Below are 26,429 nucleotides of genomic sequence, written 5' to 3' on the forward strand. Positions count from 1 at the left end.
TGAAATCTGAGCTAGCAAACACTACTGAGTGCCACAGCATTTTTAGCTCAGCCTCGGCACAGCATGTCCTCCAGCTGTTTCACAGCGTGGCAGAGCAAGCTTGCGTTTGCCTGCAGAAGGCATCCTGCAAGGCTGCAGAAACTGGCAGTAGGGCATGCTCAGTAATTTCAGATGAATTACTGTTACATCTTAAAATCGATGTAACCTTGCGTAAATTCATGTATTTTAGGGTGAACTACTTCAGTGGAGAACAGGGTTAAGAATAAAGCACTGCTGAAGCTGGGCAGATCAGGAAGCTCAGCAGATCAGTGCAGGTGATCCTTATTTATACGGCAACAGATGGCACTCAATCTCCTGAGAATAGAGGTGTTCTTCCTAGGGTCACGGAACAATGGGATGTTCAGAGAAAAGGGCAGAAATATAGATTTGTTTGCAAGTAGATCAGTGGCAAATTTTATAGATAGCATAAATGGAGGGCTGGGGGGAGGTTACCTTGTTTTGGAGGGGAATGAAAAGCTAGAGGGACTTATTCTGAGCAAATCTGACAATTGTCACAAATTCGGTTAACACAAAATCAACAGCTTCTCCCAGTGTAACAAAAATAAAACTGTTAAGCTAATAAAGTACCAAACGCTTTTCTTCAAATAGCCTTTCAGTTAGTAAAAACAGCCTCTGAAAGATGAACCTTTTAACTTTGCTTTAGTTATAATGATGAAGGTAATTCTGAGAAGAAAAGGATCAGGTTAATTGTAGCCAACCACATAAAGCCAAATGTTTTTAAAGATTAAATTGAGTTTTTCTCCTCTGAGAAATTCATTTTATGAAATTAGATGTTATTTTGTACATATAATAACTTAATTGGCTGATAAATGAATATTTTCCTCCTAGGATTTGATCAGTGTTATAGTTCAGGTAAGAATTTGTGATGCAAATAGATAAAGCTTTCGTATATAAAATAGTTCTCACTGTTCTCAGTTATTTTTTCTGATTTCAAAGGAGCTGCTACTTTTAATCTTCTATGGCTATGCCAGTTCTTCTCCCTGTAGAATTTAACAAGGGTTACTGCCAGTAACTCATCTGCGTTGCACTGAGTTTCCTAGGCCGGCTAAATTTCAGTAAACCTGGTGGAATAGAGATGATTTCATTTACATTTTCCAAAGCTGTTTGCTGCAAAATGCTATTCTGGGCTCCACATCCTACAATTTTCAATATTTTAGAATAACCCTGAAAGTGCTGCATTTACCATCATCCATTATATTTTACTATTTTGATGGGGGGGAGGGGGGGGGCGGGCGGTATGTTGAGAGAGGTTGTGGAGCCTTGGCAAAAGCAAGACTTTTTTGGGGTCTGAAAACTGATGCCCTCATTTCCAAATTTCTAATTATAAAACGACACATCTTAATGAGGGCTGATGGTGAAATATGAAGTCTTTCCTCTGGAACATTATGAATCATAAGTAACTGGGTGCCCGCAAATCAATCTCTGTCAGCGTCAGAGTATTACACTCATTAGCATCCATGATCCAATGATCTAAAGTCCCAGCAGGTACCAGAGTAACTATGAGATTGCTTCAAGTAAGGCTTGGTTGTGGGTAAAGTCACTACTTGTTTTGTAAGGAAAAAGACCTTGGTCCCACATAAATTAAATCTAGGAAATACCATGGTAGAAGGTCTCTGAATTGATGCATCAGGCTTGATCTCTGTTTTTCTATTCATTTTAGCAAGTATGTTTTGGATTATTGTATTTTGTTGCCTGAATCCAAGATACTGATTAGAGTGCTGTATTTATGTATGTTTGTGTTTTTACTATCCTAAGCTAATTTCACGTTCTTCTTAATGAAGTGCTTATATCTGTTTCTTCGTAATTCAGAGGCCTTTGGATGAAATCTTGCCTGGTATGTCATCTTCATTTTCTTGGTGACTAATTTCAGTCATGAAGAAAAGCAAACCAGGTCTCTTGATTACCTGCCTTTTAAAAATGATGTAGGATTGAAAAACTGTCTTGGGATTCATCTCCAAACTCTTAAGTTGATCTGAATGGGCTGCTGTTGTACAGCTAGAACCTCAGTTTTGGAGAAGGGAGCAAAATAACAAAAGAGGTGTAAACAGAAAGGGAAAGAATGAAAACGGATTTCTTTGCAGCTCATTGGGAGTTAAAAATAGATGTAAAATACTCTATTTTTCCTAAAAAGTGCTGGCTATATTTTGTCCTAAGGATTTGAGATCCATTTTGAACAGATCCTTGGCCTGCTTTATTAAATGCAATCTGATAAGCAGATTATTGGTTTTCCAGGGTTGTTCTCATAAGTGTTTTTCTTAATTTACATAATCAGTAATAAATTTTACTGTACCTCTTTATGTATTTTTTGCATATGGTTTTCATTTGTCTTTTAATATTTAGCTGCTCATCTCAGTATTTTGTTGGCTCCCTCACTAAGTTCAGATGAATTGTAGAGGCACGTGTATTTTCATGGTTATGTTAGCTTGCCCTTACCATAGCCTGTGTGAGTAGATATTCATAGCTCTACCTTGAATTATAATTTTTTCATCTTAAGTAGTAAGAGAATAGGAATTGTTACTGTTCACAATTATGGCTGTGGTCTGTAGAAGTAGATATCATACTGCCTATCTTGCAGCTGTAACTAATTTTAATAGACCATGTATTTTGTTAGCACTTCTACTGTTTAACTTCCTGCAAGTTTTCTAGTGCATAATTTCATCTAGCTACTGGTAACTAGTGGTCATTTAAGTCAAGCATGATTCACACAATCTTTGATGCTGTTCTGTTTTGCCAGTAGTGAATATGAGAAAATGGCAAAGTACAGATTGCCATTATTCTTCATTTCCATTTAATCTGTTGTGCGGTGTATCTAAGACCTACACTTTTTGAGTCATTGATGTTAAATACAATTGTCTCACTTTGTTTTGGTTGGGGCTAATCAAACCTTTTAGGTCACACTGTTAGGTCTCAAATTAGACACCAGTAACAAGATGATCTAGGGAGACAACGAGGCAATTAGTTAGTCTCCAAAAAAACTTGATTTAGATAATTTAATTCATATCAAAGTAGACACAGACGGGTGGAATTCAGTTCTTCAGAGTGTGCTATTAACTAACTGACCTTAATCATTTATTATGCACCTGTATTCCAGCTGCTATAGCAGATGAAGTAGGACAGTTAGGAGAAGGAGTAATGGCTTTAAACTGGAAGGGGGTAGGTTTACATTAGATATAAGGAAGTAACTCTTTACTCAGAGGGTGGTGAGGCACTGGAGCAGGCTGCCCAGAGAAGCTGTGGATGCCCCATCCCTGGAGGTGTTCAAGACCAGGCTGGATGGGGCTAGGAGCAACCTGGTCTGGTGGGAGGTGTCCCTGCCCATGGCAGGGGGTTGGAATTAGTTGATCTTTAAGGTCTCTTCCAACCCAAACCATTCTGTGATTCTATGAAATGAAGCTGCTGCTCCCAGAGAAGGCAGCTTGAATGCTGAGTCAGGAATAGAGGCAGTATTTCCATTGGAAAATGCACTGTGTGGTCATGTAATTAGTGACTGCAACATATATGCAACAGGTCAAGAGTAAGTTTCCCAGAACACATGTATTTATATATATATATGTATATATATATATATACACACACATATATATAAATACTTCCTTAATTATTTAGAATAGTTGTCCCTGAAGTTTTTAAAGAAATAAAAATCAGGTTGGGGGGAACACCAAAGCTAGTAGTGTTTTTGATGTTTCTATGGTTAACACCACTCTCGGGAATTTTTAGAGCTACTGCATGAACTTCTGCTCTCGAGTTAATGAGAAACTTGTACTGGTGGTAGGTTATCAGTTTCAGTGAGGAGCAGGATTGGAGCAGAGATGTATACCTTGCTTTCACAGACATCGGCAATTGAAGAGGAATGGTGGGGGCAGAAATCTTGTTTCATCACAGGCAATGGAGAGGAGCGTGTGATGGCTGACAGTTTCTGCCTGTTCTGTGTTCTGCCCTCAGTTTTGTTCTTCCTTCACTTTTTCTCGTAGCCTGTCTTCTTCCTGTCCTGTGTTTTCATTCTAGTTTCCTTCCATTCTCCCTGTAAAGGCAAGTCTATGTGGCCCTTTAGGAAGGACTACACAGTGTTTCATAGAGCTTTTTGCATAGCTTTTTGCCCTTTTCATAGAGCTTATTGCATAAACATTATTTGCTATAGTGTAGGCAGAGCCCTGGGTTATGTGCAGGTGTGCAGTGTTTGCATTTTTTTGTCCTTGATCTGATTTGTGCATGAAGTTTCATCAGCTTGATTACTTCTGAGGCTGAATAGTGTTTGAAATTTGGAAGAAGTTTAAAATTGCTGTAGTTTAAAATTCAGTAGTGTTGCAATGGCTACATGGGTAGGCAGCCTTTCTAAAGTTATTCAAATTATTTGGGTAGAAGAAAAAAACTATTGTTTCAGCAGTCATTGTAGCAGGATTACAAGGAGAGTAACTGCATTTATGTAAATGGCTGTACAAATATAATAATACCATAGATCGCTTGCACTGTTCTTATGTGTGATGCAGTCAGCTTGCATTTTAAGTGTTCCTTATGTGTTCAGCTTTATATAAATAGCAGCTGCTATTTCAAAGCAGTGCAGTTTATGGCAAGTGAAGTTAAAACATGCTGCCTTTGGAGGCAGAAAGTGCCCTGGCTTGATATTTTCATTGCTGTGGAGCACAGTACAGTAGTTTTGAGAAGAGACTGCAGAAAACAGTAGTTTCCGTAGAAACATCAGCAAGCCTTGATTTGTAGACAATACTGTACTGTCAATGCGCTGCTGGTTCAGCAGCATCTCTACACGTTTGGCAAATATTGAAAGGCCACATTTTGTGAAATTGGTTTAGCCTTTGAAAATTATTAACTTCCTTGTGTTAAAGGATGTGCACAGCGATGCAAGATTTTATCTTGACAATATCATGCTTTTGTCTTCTACTGGCAAGGGCATATTTGTGGATTTTTTATTTTCTATTTTTAGCTTCTCAAAGGATAGTATAATGCTTTGTAATCACTTTTGTACAGATGAGGTATGGGAAAGCATTTAACTTCAACAGCCTTGTGAAGCTGGATTGATTATATGGGATCTGTGGCAAACACTATTTTGTTAGCTGGGGAAATAAAAGAAGCTTTTCATATCAAGTTATTTAAAAGTATGTGGTTCTATTTAGCTTTAGTCATTATATACATTGTGAAATCTGGGCAGAGAATACATGCTTTCTGGACTATCCAGATAATCTGCAAATAAGGCTGTGCAAAATGCAGAAAAAATGTTGACAGCCATTCTTTCTATTGTCACTTTCTAATCTTCTTGGTAATTAGCTTCCTTCCTCTTCTTTGTTAGCATATCATAGTTATTTACATTAATGAAAAAGTTGAATAGGCTTTGTTACTACCTAATTGCAGCCAAGGATGTATGACTTGCAAATGGTAATTTTGTGTATAAACTCAAAGGATTCTGGATTCCTCATCTGGCTCACCTATAGATTCTACAGGAAATGGAAGCTGTATGTGTTCTTCAGCTGAGGAAATTAGCTCTCTACTTGGCTTTGTACAACTCTCTCCTAACCCAACTAAAATATCACTAATCAGTTCATAAGGAAAAGTTTGTATTTGTGTTTTTTTTGTTTGCTTCAGAAGGCAAACCAGCAATATCTAGGTAACTTTTTACCACCATATAACACAACTCTGTATTTTTGAGATGACGATCAATGAGAATTAAGCATGTCTGTTAGAAGTCTTAATTCTGTTTAATAATTACTCTGATAGCTTCAGTTATGAAAAAAGTTATATATAAAATGATTAATTCTTTTATCTCCCTTTTGCTCTGTTCTAGGCTTAAAAGAAGCGTAAACGATTGGATTACCACTCTGATGTTTTGGAGCACAAGGGATGTTGAAACAATTCGAATGTATTGGAGCATGGCTATTTCTTAAGATGCAAAAGTTAAAGGAAGTCACTGCTTTTCGAAACCTACTGAATATCTGCACTTTCTAGACACTTTGCATTCAACTGTGTCCTTAAATGTCCGTGGTTAAGATCTCATGCAACCATTTTATATTTTGGAGACTATTCTCCAAAAGAGAACTGTGCATTTAAAAAGCAGAAATGACTGTATTTTCTTTTGGAACTTATTAAAGTTGAACATACTACAAGATCATGACCAGCTTGAAGCGGTCCCAGACCGAAAGGGCTGTTGCCACTGGAGTGTCAGTTGGAACAGATGGCACCTCAAAAGTCCACTCGGATGACTTTTACATGAGGCGCTTTAGGTCACAGAATGGCAGCTTAGGATCTGCAGTCATGGCTCCAGTTGGACCTCCTCGCAATGAAAGTTCCCATCATATTACCTCTACTCCTGGAGTCCCTAAAATGGGGGTCAGGGCAAGGATTGCCGATTGGCCCCCAAGGAAGGAGAACATCAAGGAAACAAGCAGATCTAGTCAAGATATTGAAACAGCAAGTTGTCTTGACAGCATGTCTTCTAAAAGCAGTCCTGGGAGTCAGGGAAGCTCTGTTAACCTGAATGCTAGTGATTCTGTCATGTTAAAGAGCATCCAGAACACGCTTAAAAGCAAGACCAGACAATCTGAGAATCTAGACTCCAGGTTTCTTACACCTGATGGCTATCCCAGTTCGCCAAGGAAAGCTCTTCGCAGAATAAGACAGCGCAGCAACAGTGACATTACCATAAGTGAGCTTGATGTAGATAGTTTTGATGAATGTATTTCACCCACTTTTAAATCCGGACCATCTCTGCACAGGGAGTATGGCAGCACATCTTCAATAGATAAGCAGGGAACTTCAGGGGAAAGTTTTTTTGACTTACTAAAGGGCTATAAAGATGAAAAGTCTGATCAGAGAAGCCCAGGCACAACTAAGCTCAGTGAACTCCTGATTGCCAGTGGAAGCAAGGGTTCAGGTTTCTCTCTAGACGTGATAGATGGTCCTATTACTCAAAGGGAGAACCTGAGACTCTTTAAGGAAAGAGAGAAACCACTCAAGAGACGCTCAAAATCAGAGACAGGAGATTCATCCATTTTTCGTAAGCTGCGTAATGCCAAAGGTGAAGGGGAGCTTGGGAAATCTTCAGATCTTGAAGATAACAGGTCGGAAGATAGTGTCAAGCCTTGGACTTGTCCAAAGTGCTTTGCTCATTATGATGTACAGAGTATTTTATTTGATTTAAATGAAGCAGCAATCAACAGGCATAATGTTATTAAAAGAAGGAACACAACAACAGGAGCATCTGCTGCTGCTGTAGCATCACTTGTCTCTGGACCCTTGTCCCATTCTGCGAGTTTCAATTCTCCAATGGGCAGCACTGAAGACCTGAATTCAAAAGGAAGTCTCAATATGGACCAGGGGGATGATAAAAGCAATGAACTTGTGATGAGTTGTCCTTATTTTCGTAATGAGATTGGTGGGGAAGGGGAAAGGAAGATCAGCCTTTCCAAATCTAATTCAGGTTCCTTCAGTGGATGTGAAAGTGCCTCGTTTGAGTCAACTCTGAGTTCTCATTGCACGAATGCTGGAATAGCAGTTCTAGAAGTTCCCAAGGAGAATCTGATTTTACATCTAGACAGAGTGAAAAGATACATTGTTGAACACGTAGACCTTGGTGCATATTATTATCGAAAATTCTTCTATCAGAAAGGTGAGTAAATTATGGTTCTCCTTGTGTTGTGTTAATGTTTAAACTGATGTTAATGACAATGTTGTGTTAACCAACATATTAATTTCAGCTGATGTATAAGAGTAATACTTGCATAAAGGATATTTTTTAATCATTACTGCTTAAATATGGTGTATTTTATCAATTTGCTCCTTTAATCTGTACATGCTATGTCTAATCAAATTTATGTATCTAAAAATACAGAATACAACTATCTGGTTGCATCATTCTGTTGAAACCAGGGAATATCATTTCTGTTGGACATATGCAGGAAAGTTTTTGTTCTATAGAAATGAGCAAAACCCAAACATGATCTAGATACACCCCTCACCAAATGGTTCTGGCACTGTCAGTTGCAGATCTTGCCATCTGTTTGTTTTGCTCCTGAAAAAGATCAAAAACAATTGCAGAGCAAATTCCCATGAATTTGAAAAAGAGTTCTGCTTTGTTGCCTCGTTAATTGTGTCTTCTGATGGACAGAGCTGGTTCAGTGAGTGATGTGACAAATGCCTGTCCCTCAGGTACCAGTGTCCAGGATTGGGTTTCATCTGCTTAGTGAAAGCAGCTCAGCAGAGCTTGTTTCCTGCAGATTAAAGCAACAGGGATGCCTGGTTAAAATAAGTAGATGGTCAGCCCAGAGAAACTTCAGCTCATTAATTGTGGATTACAGCTAATAATCTCATCTCCCCTTTTTCCCTTGCCTCGGAGTATGATCATCTCATGTCTCTTCTTTCTGGCATTGTCCCTTGGCTGAGTAGCTCTTGTCACATGTCCTAGTCTCTTCTTTCTGCATTGTTTTAGGGCTGAGAGAGCCTTTGCTGAATGTTTGTGCAGTGCTGGCTCACATCCTTTGGAGAGAAAACATTTAGGAAAAATGTCGCTTCGTTATAAGCCAGATGCACAACATAGGATGAGGTATGTTTGGAGGGAAGAGCCCAAGATTAGAGAGATTTGCCTGTGATTACCATCCCATCTGCCCCTGCTCAGAACAATTTGATTCCTTGTCACCCTGGTGAGTTCTGGAGTCGGCAACTAAGGGTGGCCTTGTGTGTTCCAGCTGACCTGACTGAACAGCATTTCAGCACTGAGAGGGGGAAAGTAGGCTTTATTTCCTCCCCCTTCTACTAGTTTTCTCCTTTTCTGCCAACCCAGTAAGGCAGTTCAGTTTATTAACCAAGCAGAAATCTTGCCACAAAATTGTTTATATATTGCTTGATTATTTTTCTCCAGTTCTAGTGAGTCAAATCAGCTTTCCTTGCAATCAGAAGTCAGCACCAGGTAAGCTGCGAGAGCAAGCAGTGTAACAGGAAGGAGGTGCGAGTGGGGTTACAGCCCTTAGGCAGCAGCAGTGTGTTAGTTTGGCTTATCCCGGGGGGAAACCACACCCTCACGCTGGTACAATGGCAGTCACCATTATATCTCCATTTCTTTCTAGTAGTAATTAAGATTAATTAGATAAACTCAACATAACCTAGTTCTAAGGCTATTTGTGAGGGGTAACCAGATACGATACTGTCAGTGTGTGTGGGGTGGGACTTGGGAAAGAGGAGGAACTGTGATTTTTCTCAAGCCATAAAACTGGCTTTTAAATGGATTTTAAATTCACTGTGCTTGTGTTTGTTCCATAGGGCATGAACCAGGGGAATTTTTCTTACCAGAGATTTCATTAAGATGGCTTCTGAAAAAAGGCATCCTTCAGAAGCCTTATTAGATAGGCCAAATCCCCACAGTTCAAAAAGTATCAAAAACATTTTGTTGACCACCCACTATATGATCTTTCCCCAAACAAACCATAGAATCATCTCAGAGACAGGTTTGTGATAAAAATTCAAGCAGTGTATAAGGAAAAATATCGAGGAAGTCAGTTGTAACTGACAGTTTTCTATAACATGAAGGAAGTAATGATGCAGAAACTTCTTTATCTGAAGATCAGGTTGTATCTTTATTATGAATATTGCTGACATGAGAAAAGATGGTTTTGGTAGCATCTGCTAGTCAGGTCAATAGGCCTGGGTAATTTGATAGAAATGTATGAAGCAAAAAATTCTGATTCAGCTGTGATAATGTAAAGATCTCAAACTGGAAGATTACACAGAACTGGAGAACTCTTGAAGTAATCCTAGAGTTTGTTTAAAAATAGAAGTGATGATCCAGAGCATTTTCTTTTAACTTGTTTTCATTCCAGCTTAAAATAATAAAACATGTTATTTGAGACCACATCAACAAAGTAGTACCAGTTGAAAACATTAATGATACCAGTCAGCGTGATTTCATGAAAAGTAGGTCATGGAAGTGCTTTTATGGGTATGGTCCATTTTAATTTCTCCGAGGTAATTTGGTGAGATGTTCATGGTGACTTGACTGGAGTCTTTAATTATTTGGATGTAATAGTTTATTCTTTACAGTATTGTTATGTGGATGATAGATGCATCCTCATATTTTACAGTGTGCAGAGGAGGGAGCAGGAGTTGGGAGGTGTTGTGAGCAGGAGTATTGCTAACATGATCCAAAATATTTAAGGTATTTTAATCTAGATAGTATAAAATATTTGCATATGACGTTTATGGATAAATTCTGTATAACTTTGATGAATGCTAAAGGCTAAACACTTCATGTAAAGGAAATACTAAAGGAAAATACTCTGACCCTTTACAGAGCAGTGGAAAAGTTATTACTAAAATAATGATGTGGTCTGGTGTCCAGACCACTAAATGTGGTCTAATACTGGTGGAAACAGCTTAGTGGAGGTTAGAAAAATGGTATAGATAATGGGGATAACGACTTTATAATGGTAGTCCTCCAGGTTGGCTTCAGTTCCTCTATTTTACATCTAAGCTAGTTATCCAGACTCCCCGTATACCCAGTGGAGAGAAATGAACATTGCAGAATGATATGAACAGCGGTCTTTTTGCTCTCAATTAGCTGTAGAGGGCTGATACTTCACTAACTCGCATCTAGGTGTTTGTATTTACAGGAGATGAATGGTACTCTGTTGTTGTAAAAGATACATTTGCAAGGTGACTATCTAAGTAAAAGAAAAAAATGCAAGAACAGATCTGTGAAACTTAAATATAACCTTGAAATAAGACAAAGCATTGAACAACAATGAAAACCGTATGTGGGAGAAACTTGTTAAAAGGAAGCTATTCATTTGGATTTTACATGGCAATCATGCTTTTTGTATGACAGACATACTTCTCGTTTTCTCCTTATAGAGCATTCTAACATTTTAGCTTGTCCTATGACTGTGATGAGAATAAAACTTTGCAATTGATTTTCTAAGAAAATGCATGTTAAGACAGCTGATGAACTTCAGTTTTAATTGTGTATTTAGTTATGTAAAAGCATATTTTTTGACAAAAAGGAGGAACATCAAATTGCTCAGGCCTTCTTACTGAAATGTAAGAAAAGATTACTTTTTATGTGAGAATTAGCTATTCAGGTAAGAATCATACACTTTCTACACCAGTTTATTTCATACTGTTGACTGCAGTGCTTCAGTTTTAAATATAAAAATACTTGAAGTCACTGCTTCTGGACAAAAACCTACAATTCCCAGAGAAAGTAAGAGTCATCCTAGCTCAGCCCAAAATTTCTTATAGTCCTATGTTCTTGCAAAGGCTGGCAACAGATGCTGAAGGAGGAGTAATAGGATTAAGGCAAAGGCAAGTGATCCCTCCCAGATGTACTTTCCCAGCCCACAGAGATTTGCAGCTAATGGGCATCATCAGCTGGTGCTAATACCACTTGTATCTAGCAATTCCTGGGCTCACCTTCCAGGTAGTTACCAGTTCAGCCTGTTGCCTGTTACCCCCATATAAACTTCCAGTATTCACAGTATTTGTGGGGGTGGGGTGGGGAACCATGCTTTTTATCATATCTGTGACTTGAATTCAAAGACTTCTTTTATCAATAATAAAACTGTAGGGATGGACAAACTTGTTTCCATCAACTCCTCTAAATTCTGCTTGGAAAAGACGGTGTGTAGCTCTGGAGGAGCAATCTCTTCCCTCGAAATCAAGTGGATTTACTTAGATTTCCTCTGCAACTAACTTAAAAATAACTGCTAAAAAATGTTCATTTTCACTTAAGGTCTTTGACTGGAAGCATCTTTTAAATAACATAATAAATATTTAACTTTAAAAAAAAAGTGTGTATAATCTGTTTTAATGTCAAGGTGCAAACAATGAAATATTTCATTTTGGCTTGGAGTTTATAGAATAATTTATGCCTATTGCTAGCTGCCTCCTGAGCATCTTTGAATTAATTTTTCAACAGTAGTTTAAATGACAATGTTGGGCTTGAAGTGTTGCTTTTAGTGAAGTTTGTGTGGGGTGGAAGAAAAAGCTGTCTTCTATGCTATTCATATTTGGCATAAAATTTTTGAATTATATTCAGAAAGAGTCCTATTTTTTAACAATAAAACTCCAAATTTGTTATCTTTAGTTTGTAAATTAAGCTTTGTGCACACAAATCTTGCTACTAGCTTTCCTGTTAGAGGAAAGAGAAAATGGTTGGAATTTGAAATGCAGGCTAAGCTAGTTAGAAAAAAAATAATTATCTGTGCAATTGTTGGTGTAGAAAAGTCCAGTGTAATTTTTGGACTCCTTCTACTAGGTATTACCAACTTACCTTTGTTTCCATAACATTTTCTGTTGTGTAAGTAAAGGTACATGTATACAGTACAATGTTTTTAATTCACCAAGCAAGCAGTTGAGGGTGGAGACAGCCAAGCTGGCTCAAGTTTTGGAAGGTGTATATAGTATGCTGCTAGAAACTTGATCTTAGATAGATCCTTAGTGATTGCACTTCTTATGCATTCGTTATGCCATAAACTGTACATTGAGTTATAAATATCTTGGGAAAAAAACAGGGTGTAGTATACTTAATGGAAGAAGAAGAAAAACTAAGGTGCTAATAAGATGTTTTGGATTTTTAAACATCAGAAGACCTATGTGGCATGTATTGTTGGAGAACTATAAAGATTTCCTTAGGCTTATGTAGATACTTCAATTTATTCATCGTTTCTTCACTTACCACTAATTCAGTCACCCAAAGCTTCTGCCAATATTTACAGGATATTGTACAAGATATAAAAAAATAATTTTTGAATGTTAATTACCTCTGTGCAGAGTATTGACTTTTGAGGACTTCAAGAGGAATTCAGTAGAAATTACTGTGCTGTAGCATGTCTCTTTGTTCTGTGTCACACATGCACTGAAACCTTTAAATGGAAAACACAAAGACAGGGTAATAAAATATCAGGTACTGGGGAGTAGTACAGGGGCCCTAGGGGCTTAGGGATGAACAGCTGTGTGAAGACAAGTTCTAGGGCATACATAGCTTTGCAAGGAGAAGGCACCTACTTGAAAAGCATGGAATATGTTGGAGGAAAGTATAACAGGAATCAGTGAGTATCTTTTTTTAAAGAGAAAAAATGAGGCACTCAAATTTTGAACACTGCAAGTGATTATGCATTGGAAAAATTACTGCCATTCACTTGGGAAGGGTGTATTTTGTTAGCTATTTTTAGTATTTTTGCAGATGCATTTCTTGATAGTGATATTCAAATATTTTGCACTTTGTCCCTGCAGAATACCTCATATCAGAATGCTGTTAAAGTACTAATTCATTTTGGTTGTTCTATGAATAGCACGTGATCTGTCTGTGATGGTACAGGTGGCATGGTTATATTTCCATTCTTGTTATCATTCCACTGAATTTCACATTTCTTCTTTCAAGTGCTGAAATTTCAGATAGCTCTAACTTTCCATTTTTGTGCATGTATAAATTCATTCATATATGCAAACCTGCAGCATATGGAAAGGGATGATGTAGGACTTTTTTCTTGTAAGATGCTTCAGTTTTTTAACACTCTTAAATTTGCAGGTATTGTATGTTTAAATTCAGTCATCACTTTAGATATGTGCAACTTCATTTATATGTTGCTGACTTCATGGTGGTGTACCTCTGTCATCAGACAAGATAGTTTATAATGCTCAGAAAGCTCAATAGTAGAGCCTTTAACACTAATGTCTTAAATTGTTGAGCTTTAATTTTTGCAAATGCACATTTCTAACATGTTTTGACATAAAGTTTGGCTTTATCCCTGTCGTTAAGCAAATACAAAAATGTACCTCAAATGATAAACTACTTGGTTAGCAAGCAATTTCTCAATTTCTCCAGGCCTGTATTTTCCTCTCTGCCCCGCCCCCCCCCCCCCCCCCTTTTAGCATTGAGTAACTTGTGAGACTGTTTTCCTGTTTTCATACAAAAATAAATAATTAACATCCTTTGGTACAACTGCCTGCTGTTCACGTTTTTAACAGGGAGTGGTGAATTTCTCTCTTTTGTGCATTTGGCTTCCTTGTTTTTATATTTTAAGCAATGTGAATGAAATGGATTTTACTTTAAAAGCCAGTGTAAGAGGTGTATCCTATTTTAGTCCTGCTTAAGTAGAAGTACGATGTTGAATTTCAACTGTCTTGAATACATGGAGCTCTTCAGAGAACTGAAAGATGAGAATGAAATCCTGGTATCACTGAAGTCATGCTCCAATTGACTCTAGTGCAATCGGCAGTTTATTTCCAGTATAACAACTAAGCATGAAAATATAGTTGAAATGTAAGAAGTAAGATGGACTTTCTGTTTTGTTTGTCTTTTAATATGCAAGAACACTGGAACTATTTTGGAGCAGATGAGAACCTCGGTCCAGTAGCTGTGAGCATAAGAAGAGAAAAACCAGAGGAAATAAAAGAAAATGGGCCACAGTACAACTACCGGATCATATTCAGAACCAGTGAGGTAAGCAGTTTGTGACTGATAGTAAGAGAAACTGGAAGGGAGCAGGCTAAATAGAGTGTGCGCAGGGGGTTGGGGTGGAGTTTTTAGGCTTTTCAACATGGATAGATTTGTCTTCTCTGTATATACAATCCAAGAATCTCCTAACAAAGGTATACCACATGTTTACGTTACAGAGAATACAAGTGAGTATATCAATGAGTAATTCCAGAACAAGCAATACAAAAGGCAACTGTGAAGATTGTTTTGGTTAAAGCTTGAGAAATTTACTGGAGCTATATTAGCTAGAAGCAAGCAAAGAAGGAGAAAATTACTTCCTCCAATTTTATATGTGGAAGTGGTTAGACTTTGAAATGCTCCACTAGAAATAGTACTCCTAATCTTCCTAAGTATTAGTTTTCTGTGAAATATAAATCTGTTAAGAATTTTGAATCATTGGAAAAATTTGGAGTACTTTTAGCTATCAGGATGAGTGACATTTTGCATGTCAGTGTCTGTTTCACACAACATGAATTAGTTGGTGTCTTCAGACTCCATTGAGCATTGGAGAAAAGTACATTTTGCTCCCAACGCTGTTGCTAGTCAACCTTGTCTCGGTGCATAATTCAACATATAAGCTATTTTTGTTCTCTATGCTTAGCTTATGACATTAAGAGGCTCTGTGCTGGAAGATGCTATCCCTTCAACTGCAAAGCATTGCACAGCCAGAGGACTTCCCCTTAAAGAAGTGCTTGAGTATGTGGTTCCTGAGCTGAATATCCATTGCCTAAGGCTGGCCTTCAACACTCCCAAAGTCACAGAACAGCTTATGAAGCTGGATGAACAAGGGGTAAGTACAAAGCTGTAGAATGAGACAAATTGTTTTAAACTGTCAGGTTACTCACTGAACTGCAAAAATCCTTTTTAACTTTAATTGACTTCAGTCAGTCTATTAAAATGCTCCATTTAAATTAAAGCTTGTCATCTATTGGGAGAGAATTCTGTGTCTTTCCCCCAAGTTTTGCAGTATATTTGCTTTGTATGAAATCAAGCTCACTGCTGTAAGTAGTCTAAAGTTTTAGGTTAGTGTTATGGCAATTGTCCATTTTAATTTACTTTAAAAGAGATTAAGTGATTGTTTTTCAAAGACTGCTGGATAGGGAGTTGTTTTGTTCTGGTTTTCATATTATTATAATGACAATTGAAATCTCCAAAGTTATTGAATGTTTTGTTGTAAAATACTAATGTTGTATTTGGCGCAATCATTACCAGGGTGCTGCCTATAGTTTGTTTTTTTTTCCTGTCTTAAACAACTAACGTCAAAATACTCACCCTCTTCATGCAGTTGATTTTCAATTAGGTGGTAGTTTCCTGTTCTCTTTAAAGATGGAACCAAGGTTTATTAGCTATATAGCTCAGACTTTACTCATGGACTGTCATTTAGCTAAGTGAATTTTATGATGAAATGTCACTGTCAAAGTCTTTAAGCTCTGTTTTGAGTACTGAGGTTGTTGGTGTCTTTCTTCTGGTCTTTTTTGTTGCTTATGATCAGCCTTTTCTGCACAGAATTAAAGTCTATGTTACTATTTTTTCTTGCTGTCAGTCTGATGTTGAAATATAGCCATTATAAAATAGAAAAAGATTTAATGATTATCTGCACCACAAGGGAGGGAGTATGGCTATTCTAAAAAGGGTCAGATCTAAAAAGATCAAAAGATCAGCACCTTACAAATATGACCTTCAAGAACCTCAAATCTGAATAACGTTGATTAGAAAGTCTTCCCAAGGGGGGGAAAAAAATCTGTCAGAAACTTCTATGTAAATACATAAACTCTGAAATTATTTCTATTAGATATCTAATGAGAAAAGTAATTTAGTATAATTTGGTTCAGAAATTGGTTATGTATTTTAAAAAAAATTAAAGATGAAATTATCCTTACTTCAAGTCTTATCTGTCATTAGCAATCTGGAGTGTGATATAGTATGTTTTTTTATTACTATTTAAACTTTTGAAAATCATTAAGGGCAATTGATAGTTAAAAATGTACTTCCTACATCAAAGTATTTTTCTGTTTTTGTGGTAATGAAACAGTTTGACACTTCTAACAGAAAAAGATAAGCACACTCTGTACTAATTAGAAGCTGCATTTTTATCAATTCCAAGCTAACACACAAATTTGGGTAACAGCTGCTCCACTAATTAGGTACACGGAATGTTTATCACTTCTTCTTGCTGTGTGTGTCACACTTTCACTACAGCTTAAACAGGTGCCTGTTTGATATAGCAACGAGGAAGTTTTGTAAATTTAAGAGTTAAGACTATGTAGTGACCTTAGCCTGACTTAGGTGTTAAATTTCACTCAATAACTCCTCCATTGAGACAAATTGGTATCTTTTGATAAAACTTATTCACCAGTTTTGGTTAAGGTAGGCTGCCTTTTTGTTTTAATATTCGAGTGAGGTTTTAAAGCAGTTGGTAGCTTTCATATTTATGAATTTGCACTTATTTAAATTTATCTGCTTTCAGCTTCCAGACTTTTCTTCTGATATCTTTCTCAGCTACATCTTAAGAGTCATTTTGGTGTGATTTTTTTTTTTCTGCAAAGGTTTTTTGTATGCAGTCATTAAATCATCTGTTGATCTTGTTTATGATAAACTTAACAGATTGCACTTTTCAAGTCTCTCACTGCAACATATTTTCTCTGAATTTCATATTATTTTTGTCTGAGCTCTGTCTCCTCTAATCTTTCAGTTTCTTAAGAATGTAGATATCTGAGCTGCATACAATAGCCAGTATCAGAATGGGAATATGCTGTAAAGACAGGTGGCTCTTGTCCATTTTTTTGACTGGTGTATGTCAAGTTGCATGTTTCTTACTTCCCCTTAGTCAAGGTAACATCTGCTGTTCTGTACATACAGCCCACATTGTTCTCACCTAGCCGTTCTTTTTATTGACTTGATTAAAATATGTTCGTTTGAATGGTTCCATGTTAAAAAGCAATCCAATCATTCTGTTTCTTAGTGGCAACCTCCTGGCTAATTACCATTTACTCATCTTCATCTTGAATGCAGAGTTCATGGTAACTTTAGGTTTACATCCAAATATGACTTAAAATTGGATATCAGGGCAGCTTTATTCCAGTGGAAGTTTATGGTGATTCCTTATTCACAAAAACACTGTGAAATGTCAGTTGGTTTTTAATATAATTCTGTATTTATATTAAAAATTGCTGACTGGTTAAATGCAAGATGTGCTTTCCACTGTCTTTCACAGGGTGCTAGACAAATACTGGAAGTGCACTTCTACCTCATATATAAACAAGTAAATGCTTCTAGATTATTAAAATGAAGCTGCTACTTCAAAAGTTTTACCACAGCATAATTCATCCTTCAACCCCTTCTTTCATTTTAACTTTGAGTTATATACACTTAAGGACCCTAGATTTAGCGGAAGGTGGAGACGTAATGGGAACTGTCTCTCTTTCTCCCACTGGATCTGTTTGTTTTTTTGGTTTGTTTGTTTTTTGATTTGGAAATAGCAGCTTGTTGTCTTGTGAGATTTTTTTTTGGAAGTTCAGCAAATCGAAGAAGGTGTCATACTCTTTGCTGCATGGTCCTTACTTAGTTCCTCAGGTTGACATTTTCAAAGGTGTAAAGGGCAGTTGTTCCATTGCTCCTGGGAGCTGAGGATCCCATTCATATTTATGGCCTGGAAAATCTTTCCTTCACCCAAAATTGAAGCTTAATTAGTATATGTGTGCTTGGTGAGATCTGTTCTCTTTGTCCTAACTCGTTTAAATAAAATTAGTAGAACCTGTTGTAATTAGTAGAGCAGCTAAGCCATGAAACACTTTGACCCATCATATTCCCTTCAGAGTAGACAGAGGACACATCTGAGGAATGAGTATTGCCTTAATAGTCCACATCAGGATTTCCCGCTGATAATATGGAAAGTGCAGTTGCAGTTTTGGAAGTTGGCCTGTAAATGTTGCTTTCATACAAAAGAGATTGACATGCTGTACTCATATTTTCACATAAGAAATTTGGACGTATTTGGGAGATAAAAGTTAGGTAGTCCTTGCGTCAGAAAATTGAAAAAAAAAAAAAAAAAGATTTTTCAGAGGGGGGAAAAAGAAACATCCTAGAACTGTGACTCATTATATGTGCTTAATTACTTCAGCAGGAATAACTAAGCCAGGTTGGTCTTTACCTGTCTTTTCTCCCTCCTTATTTTCCTGCTGCTAATACTTTCTCTGTCACAATGCATCTTGAGTAGTAAAAGAATAATATAATAATAAAATCGCATTTTTCAAATTCTTAAATTTTATTTCTTTCTTAGAATAGAACAAATTCTGAGGGCTTTTAAAATAACCCACTGTAAATATAATTAGTTAAAATTAATGAATTTTACTTGAATTGTATCTATCCACATCATCCCAGAAGGTTCCAAGACCTTATTTTATGACCTGTTAAATAACTTCTGAGAGCAAGTCTTCGTATATTCGGATGGCTGTTTTCAATGCCTGTTTACAGAAAATCTATCTAGACTTCACAGTAACCTGTAATCCAGATTTGTAAATCTCTGCCAGTTTTCATAGACTTTTCTGGATTTCATTCTGATAGATCTGCTTAATATTTTTTTTAAATGGACCCTTTGCAAAAATTGACAAGTAGGAGGAAAGATTATTTACTGTGCAATAGGTACGCACTAGAGAAATTAGACACAATCTCCAAAACACTCCTTAGCACTCTGCTGGTCAGAGTTTCTGCATGTGAAAATGTTTACAGAGTTGTCAGTAAATATTGTTGGTCTGCTTTTTTCCCTTTTATGTCTTCTGTTTCTGTAGTCCAGACATAAAATATGCAGATGTGGCCTTTTTTGTGTGTTTATCAGTGGGAACAGTATGTTTTGAAGAATCACAATTGTGGTTGGATTAAAAAATTTACTTTCACATGGTTAGATGTTGCTTTATTGTTTAGCTGTTTTGTTACTGCATTTTTTTTTTAAATCAGAGAAGGCCAATGAATGTCATTGAACCATTTAAACGTGGTTAATAGTTAAGCACACTAATAGGTGAATAATTTTTTTCTTCTCTCTAAATGAAGTACTGTTAATTTTATCACCAATTATAGAAATGAGTGAGTGCCATGCCCTGCTTTTCCATGTGGAATGTTTAGTATAGTATAGTAACGGCAGTACCAGCCTAAGTCAAGTTCCTGATGTTTTTCAGCCAACACTTGCAATGTAGCTCAATGTAAGACATTCACCATTTGCAAGCTGCGATGTCTTCTTCCGGAAAGTAACGAACATCAATGTTTGTTTCACTTTGGAAAGCAATTCTACATCTTAAGATTAAATATGCCATTGTCGAGGCATTCATGGTGGAAAATAATGAGAACCTTTGGAACTAGACTTATGTTTGAAATTAGACTGATGGTTGGGTATTTTTTTTCTTTGTGAATTAAGGGTTTAATAAAAAATCTGAAGTGAATTCAGTAAATAAGCTGCTATATCACTTGGCATACGTACAAGATTTTTGTATTTTTCCCTTTGCAGTTAAGTTACCAACTTAAGGTGGGTATCATGTACTGCAAAGCTGGGCAAAGCACAGAAGAGGAGATGTATAACAATGAATCAGCAGGACCAGCCTTTGAAGAGTTTCTTCAGCTCTTGGGAGAACGAGTTCGGCTCAAGGGATTTGAAAAGTATCGTGCTCAGCTGGATACAAAGAGTAAGACATTTTCTTTTTTTCTCTTAAGTGAACAAAATACATAATATGGTTGCAAATTGACTTTTTGCACAGAATTGCTAAAAATAGCCTCTTTGCTATGGGAAGACAGTTGCTCAATATTGGAAGCGAAAGCAGAGCAAACACTTAATTTGACCCGTACCCATATGGTTTTTCAACGCTGATAATTATTGGATTTTTATACTAATTTCATATGAAATTGTCACTGAAGCTGCAACATGAAACCAGTAGACTGTGGAGCTGTTATCAGCATCTCAAACCCATTATCAGTATATTGTAATGAATAATCAAAACAGTTGGTATGCAATGAATTTTTTAATAATGTGCTAATAGACTGACTCAAAAAAAAAGTTTTGAGAACCCATCTATGTAATTCCACCTTGATGAGTTGATCTGTTTTTATGCAATGTCTGTTGCATGTATGTTCTCCTCTAAGCGGTTTTTCCTGCTATCAAATATATTCTTCCCTCTGTGATTTTTCTTCTGATTTGTGGAAATAAAACTGTATTTGACAGTTTTAATCATAAAACATTGCAACAGAAATGCACTGGAAAGATGATTTTAGGTGACAGTAACTATGGAAAAAATGCTCGGTTTTTGGGATTGAGCTTGTGAAATACCTGTTTATCAGCTAGTGCTAGTTTATTCAATTTGTAAATCTATTTAAAAATACTCCAGGGACAACTTTGGCCTGTCTTGCTTTTCTATGATTATTGGAACTAACCAATTCCTATGGAGATCTCTTGCTATTTTGCTCATTTGCAGCATAGGAATTTAAATAAGGAGTTGAGTCATGATAGCAGACAACATTCATCAACTTCAGTGCAGCAAAAATTGCTTTTGGCATGGTTCTCCTCTGACAAATTCAGTAACTTGCTCTGCTTTACTGCTCCAACATTCTATCTTGCGTGCTTGGTTCTTGCAGGGATCATGTTGCCATCTCCTCGTGTTGTTCTTGATCAGCCTAAGCATTACTACTCTGAGGGTTAGAAAACTTCCCATGGTTTTAAACCTAGATTAATACCTGTGCTTCACACATTTACCATTAAGCCACCTCTTTTTGTTGCAATACTCATATGATACCCTTCGTTACTTTTACTCTCGAGTGCATTTACGTATTGCAGCTCTCCTCTGTGCTTTTCTGATGTTAACCTTAATTAGCCAAGTTGCTTTCATTGATTTGGGAGGTGTGGATTTCCCTACTTCCCCCCACACGTGCAGTATTACCTGGTAACCTTCTTCTGCACTTGTCCCAGTTCGAATTCGTTCTCTTTAGTTTTAGTGGCTACGATTACATATGCTATTCCAGATGAGATTCAGACAGTTTCTTGCCTATACTGGATATGTAATACTATATATTCTAGGGTTGGGTTTTCCTTTTTTGTTCAGAAGTGTTAGTTTGCCAGTTATAAAAAATAAGCCAAGTCAAAAATCAAACGTGTATAGAAAACCAAAAGTATTATTTATTATTTCATCACTTCTGCTTTTATATTGTGACCTCCTTCTTACTTTCAGTAGGTGCAGTAAAATATTGCCTTCCCTTTCTTTTAGTTAGTTAGTGTAAGACATTGAAAACAAAAAACCTGTGGACTGTTACCAACTTCTTTGGTGACAGTTCACAAATTGTTTTCTAGTACATGTAAATGCTGTATGATTCAGGGTTCATTCATCTGATTGGATATACCCATGAAAGCTACAACTGCCTTAGGTACTTGAAATTCTCTCCCAAACAGCAAAATTTCCCAGTAATATTTTAGTTCCTTCTTGGTGCTTCTGACCTGGGGAAGGAACCTTGTCAAGTTCTGATTTTATGTACTACAATATACAACCTGTTGCGTGGACATATATATACACTTTGAGTTAACAGAATCTCTCCTAGTTTTAAGACTTTCTCTCTTGTGGTAAAACTTTTCTACTCCATGCTGAGAGCTTATGTTTTTTTCCCACTTCTGAGCAGCTTATGCACCCAATAGACTACCTGTTCTAAAAATGTGATCAGAAAGGAAGGGGGATGATAGATAAGTGGGAACTGCTGCTTTCATGAAGTGTTTCATAAGTTTTGTTTCAGGCAAGGTTTGCAAGTTCTCGTCCAGGAACTCACCAGCTGTAACTTCATGAACTCCTCAGTTTTCTGAAATCTTTAGGGTTAAGTTGTCCACAGGATCACCGAGGAAACATGAGGATTACATAGCACGCATGAGTTCTTAACAAACATGTTTCAATACCAGCAAATGCGAACAATAGAAACAGCTTTTTGTAATTCATCTTAATGGAGCTATGTTTTCCTTTGTGCCAACATTCAAAGCACAGATTGGAAGTGGTGGAAGAAAAGATAGGTGTTTTGTGGGCACAACACTAAGCTCTTTGGATAGGTACATCCAGGAACTGTTAATGCATTTTTTACACAGACATAAATTATTAAGAAACATCTGCTTGGCTGAAGGTGTCCAGCCTCTACTACATACTTAGTAAAATGATTTTGAGGTTTCCATAATTGAATGAATATTTAACTTGACATAGCATTAAGAAGCAGTAGCATGGGGGGGAAGGAAGCACAAGATTTAGAATAGCTGCCCAATGGTGGAACAAAAGCAAAGCTTTCTTTGGCTGGAATGTTTGTTAAGTGACAGTCTCAGAAACCTGTCTTCTTGAGAGTGCTACAGAAAGCCTTGTGAGACATACCAAACAGCGTAAGGACACCTATATGAAACAAGCAGGAATGTAATTAAAATCAGGTTTGTACTGGGGTGTTGTTTCACTGGGAGTTTTAATTCCTTGGTGAGGAGCTGAAGTTCACAGTAAAAGTAGAAGTAGCTGTTTTGGGAGCTGTTGGTTCTCTCTAACGTAGGTCAGAGCTTTGCTGTCCTGCAGTCCTGAGGCCATGCATCCTGCTGCTCATTGTGAGGTTGCTGGAGCCTTGGAGCAGGCACTGTACGCTGCTCCTACGACTTGCAGGTGGCTGAGGAGCTGTGAGTTTTCTCCTGTTCAAAAACAGCTGTGTGTTGAGGTATGGGCAACCCATGTTATTGCAGACCTTTTCTCCTGCTGCCTCTCCAAACATCTGCGTTCTTCCTCTGGGGAAGGGACTGAGGACTGGTTCTCTTGCCTCTGCTTCTTGATCCTGAAAGGTTGTGGTAGGCAAAATGCTAATGTCCAGAGATGGCCATAACAGCTGAATCTTACACATGGGGAATAGGCAAACAGCAGACTGCATACAGGCAAGACATATTTAATAGTTACTGTAATTAAGTAACCTGTCTTTTCTGCCCTGGTCCTGACACAAAGCCTGTGCAGGAAGAGGCTGTGGTTTTGCCATGACTTGGGTTTATGGGGTTTTGTTGTAATTGCTATGGTATATAGAGGCCCACAGCTAGGAAGCCCACACCTTCTCCCTTTTCCAGCTCTGTGCTCTTGTGTTGCTGGAGACCGCCATCATGAAATAGTTCTTGTGTTCTCATTATTCAGGAAATTTTCCTGAATGAAAATTGTTCCGGGCCAGCACAGCTGGTTGCAAAGATGCTCTTAAAAACAGATGTCTGTTCATTAGCTTGCAAGAAAGGTCAGAGCTATGAAGCTTTGCTAGTTTCTGTACCTTTGACAGTACTTTGCAAAACAGAAAAAGCAGATGCATGATGTGAGACAGGATAGAAGAGTTTCGAAGTGTGGAGAGAAGCTGATTTGTATGTCTACTGTGGAAATACTCAGAAGACTTCTGTATTTTATGCAAACTTGGTAACTTCACTATAGCAAAAGGCAATTTCAGAACAGTTGTTCTTAGAAATTTTTAGAATTAGGGGCCTAATTGGTAAGTATCCGTAACTGAGCCAATTTTTAAAAGAAGGAATCTCATGCATCCTATTAACAGAAAGCCTATTTAAGTATACTGGATCCATCAAGGGCTTTAGCTTTGGAGCTTCGCCAGTGCAACAGCGGAAGAGAACTGCTACTTTTAAAGTTTTGTTTGTGTGTTTTGAGCATTACCAGAGGGGAAGCAGTCTATCTCCTGGCAGCCTGCAGACTTCGGATAGGAAATAGAGCTTGAAAAACTCATCTCTCCCACAGTTGCTAGGAAGTTTATAGGCATCACTTTAAAGTAATAAATACCACAGCAATCTTTGAAATTATAACTGCAGTCGTTTGACTTTGTTTTCCAGTTGTCATACATGCTTTATTTCCCTTCCCCCTCACTCAGTCTTATTTCTCAATACTTTAAATTAGTAAATGAAATCAGGTAATGCAGGGCCTGGTAACCTGGCCTGTGTGTTCAGCAGAGCCACAGAGTGGTTGGTGCAGGAAATAGAGATCATAAACTCTTACAACTTATATTAATTAAAAATCTATTTGATGAGATGAGCAATTTAGCTACTAATGGTAAGTTTCTGGATTAGGTGTTTATATTGTATGAATTCTTGGTTAAGACATTACAGTATTAAAACAGCATAGAATATTTAACAGATTAAGAATTTAGGGAATGTATGGATTTCAAGCTGATGTTCAGTTTAGGGGCTGTTAATAAACTGCAGTGTTTCTAATGAAATAATTACCTTGCACTTCTTAACTTATGCTATATTACATCTTTTCAAACACATGTAAGAAAGATTTATTATTGTGTCTGAGACATCCACTGGGAGACTAATGACGAAGAAAGATCAAAAGCTCTTGGATTGCTTAAAAAGATGACATGGAGGGTGGAGGGAGCGGAGCAGGGCGTCTGAATTTGTGTGTTTGTGCTACACAAATGTTTGTATGTTACAAAATAAAGGACTATTCAGAAAAAGTGTCTGAAAGTGACTTGGCTATTACAGCAGTCAAACATGAATGCTCGGTGTAGTCCTTGTGTGTAATGGAAAGGGAGGCAGGTTTGACAGGTGCTGGCTGAAGATGGGCCAATAACTAGGAGAAACTAGGAATAAGCCAGGGCTTTTAAACAGCAAATGTGAATTGGAAGAACATAAAGCTCTGAAACTTCAGTTCTTGTGCTGCTTAATTGTGAGCACTGCTGCAATTTGTAGTAATGGCTGTTCTTTCTCCTGCCCAGTTGGTATCATTTTTTTTGTTGTTTACCTACAATTCTTCACAACATATTTTCCTTCTAAACACCGAGATGGATTTTCTACTCTTACTGATTTTTATACAATTTCCTAGCACACAGTTTTAAAAAGCTGCTTAGGAGCATGCTGGCCAAGTCAAGTGGCTTCTGTAAGGTTCTGCTTAATAATTGGAATAATTGAATATATTACTAGGAGTGTAGCCTTCTTACTGAATTTGCAGAACTAATACTGTTGTGGGCTTTCTGCTCATCTTGAGGGAGGAAGGACAATGAAGAAAGAGCCCTCTTCAGACTCCATTCATGAAAGTTGATAGTTTGGCTTAAACGCATGGGTGTTGTTCTAATGTAACATGTACAATAATGAGTCAAACTACTTTATTCGGTGTTGTCTCCTGATGTGCTCCCCCCTTAATATTTTTATATGCTCTATTTATCAAAGTTTATGTACAACTGTACAAATTTGCATATGGGGTGGGGGGGCAGTAAGGAGTTACGTTGATGTTTGGGTGACTTTCAAGTGCATCTGTCTCCTTCAGCATGCACTGTAATGATCAGGCAGATGATGCAAGCTGCTGCAAACTGAGTGCAAGAAGAAATGATTCCACTTCAGCTGTCATGCTGTTGTAATTAGCATGAAAAAGAAAATACTCAGCAGATAGCTAGGTTTTTTTTGTAGTTGTAATGTTGAGTGTTGGAAAAGAGAGCCTTTGAAACATTTACTGAGTTTTTTGATAAGAATCTAGAAACACTTTTTTCTCTTCACTTTTTGTTAAATATAGGTGATTTATAAATGCAAAATCTCTGTGCAGCTCTAATGTAGAAATTTTTGCATTTAATTGTATGGATGATATTGCAGTTTTTAACTGATACAGATGCTTCCTTTTTCCAAATTTAACAGGAAAACAGAAATTTTTGTTAAAGCTTATACTCAAAATCTAGGTAAACAATCAGTGCACTTTACTGTATTCTAAATACTTCACAAACTTCAGAGCTATTGTTTCCTTAGTAACATGATCTGCCAGTAAAATATTCCAAGGTGTAGTGTTTAACAGCTTAACTTTTTTTTGTTATAAATAGCTGACATTATGTAAAGTAGTCGCATGTTTATATAACTTCAGATAACCAGGATGCTTTTTTCTATATGTAAATTAGTTAT

The 26,429-nt window shown here is 37.2% G+C and overlaps 1 protein-coding gene across 43 annotated transcripts in view; it reads left to right on the forward strand.

The window, feature by feature from the left end:
* Positions 1 to 26,429, forward strand: part of SIPA1L1 (signal induced proliferation associated 1 like 1) — a 213,894-nt gene that overhangs the window by 136,106 nt on the left and 51,359 nt on the right. For all 43 annotated transcript variants that reach the window (XM_035540174.2, XM_035540179.2, XM_035540190.2 and 40 more), the window contains 4 exons: positions 5,855 to 7,675; positions 14,367 to 14,497; positions 15,135 to 15,323; positions 20,031 to 20,205. In XM_035540174.2, coding sequence (XP_035396067.1) covers positions 6,178 to 7,675; positions 14,367 to 14,497; positions 15,135 to 15,323; positions 20,031 to 20,205 — 1,993 coding nt within the window. In that variant the 5' untranslated portion in view covers positions 5,855 to 6,177. The remainder of the gene's footprint in view (positions 1 to 5,854; positions 7,676 to 14,366; positions 14,498 to 15,134; positions 15,324 to 20,030; positions 20,206 to 26,429) is intronic.

The sequence above is a fragment of the Cygnus atratus genome, chromosome 5 (genome assembly GCF_013377495.2).
Source record: "Cygnus atratus isolate AKBS03 ecotype Queensland, Australia chromosome 5, CAtr_DNAZoo_HiC_assembly, whole genome shotgun sequence".
In the NCBI taxonomy this organism is placed as follows: domain Eukaryota; kingdom Metazoa; phylum Chordata; class Aves; order Anseriformes; family Anatidae; genus Cygnus; species Cygnus atratus.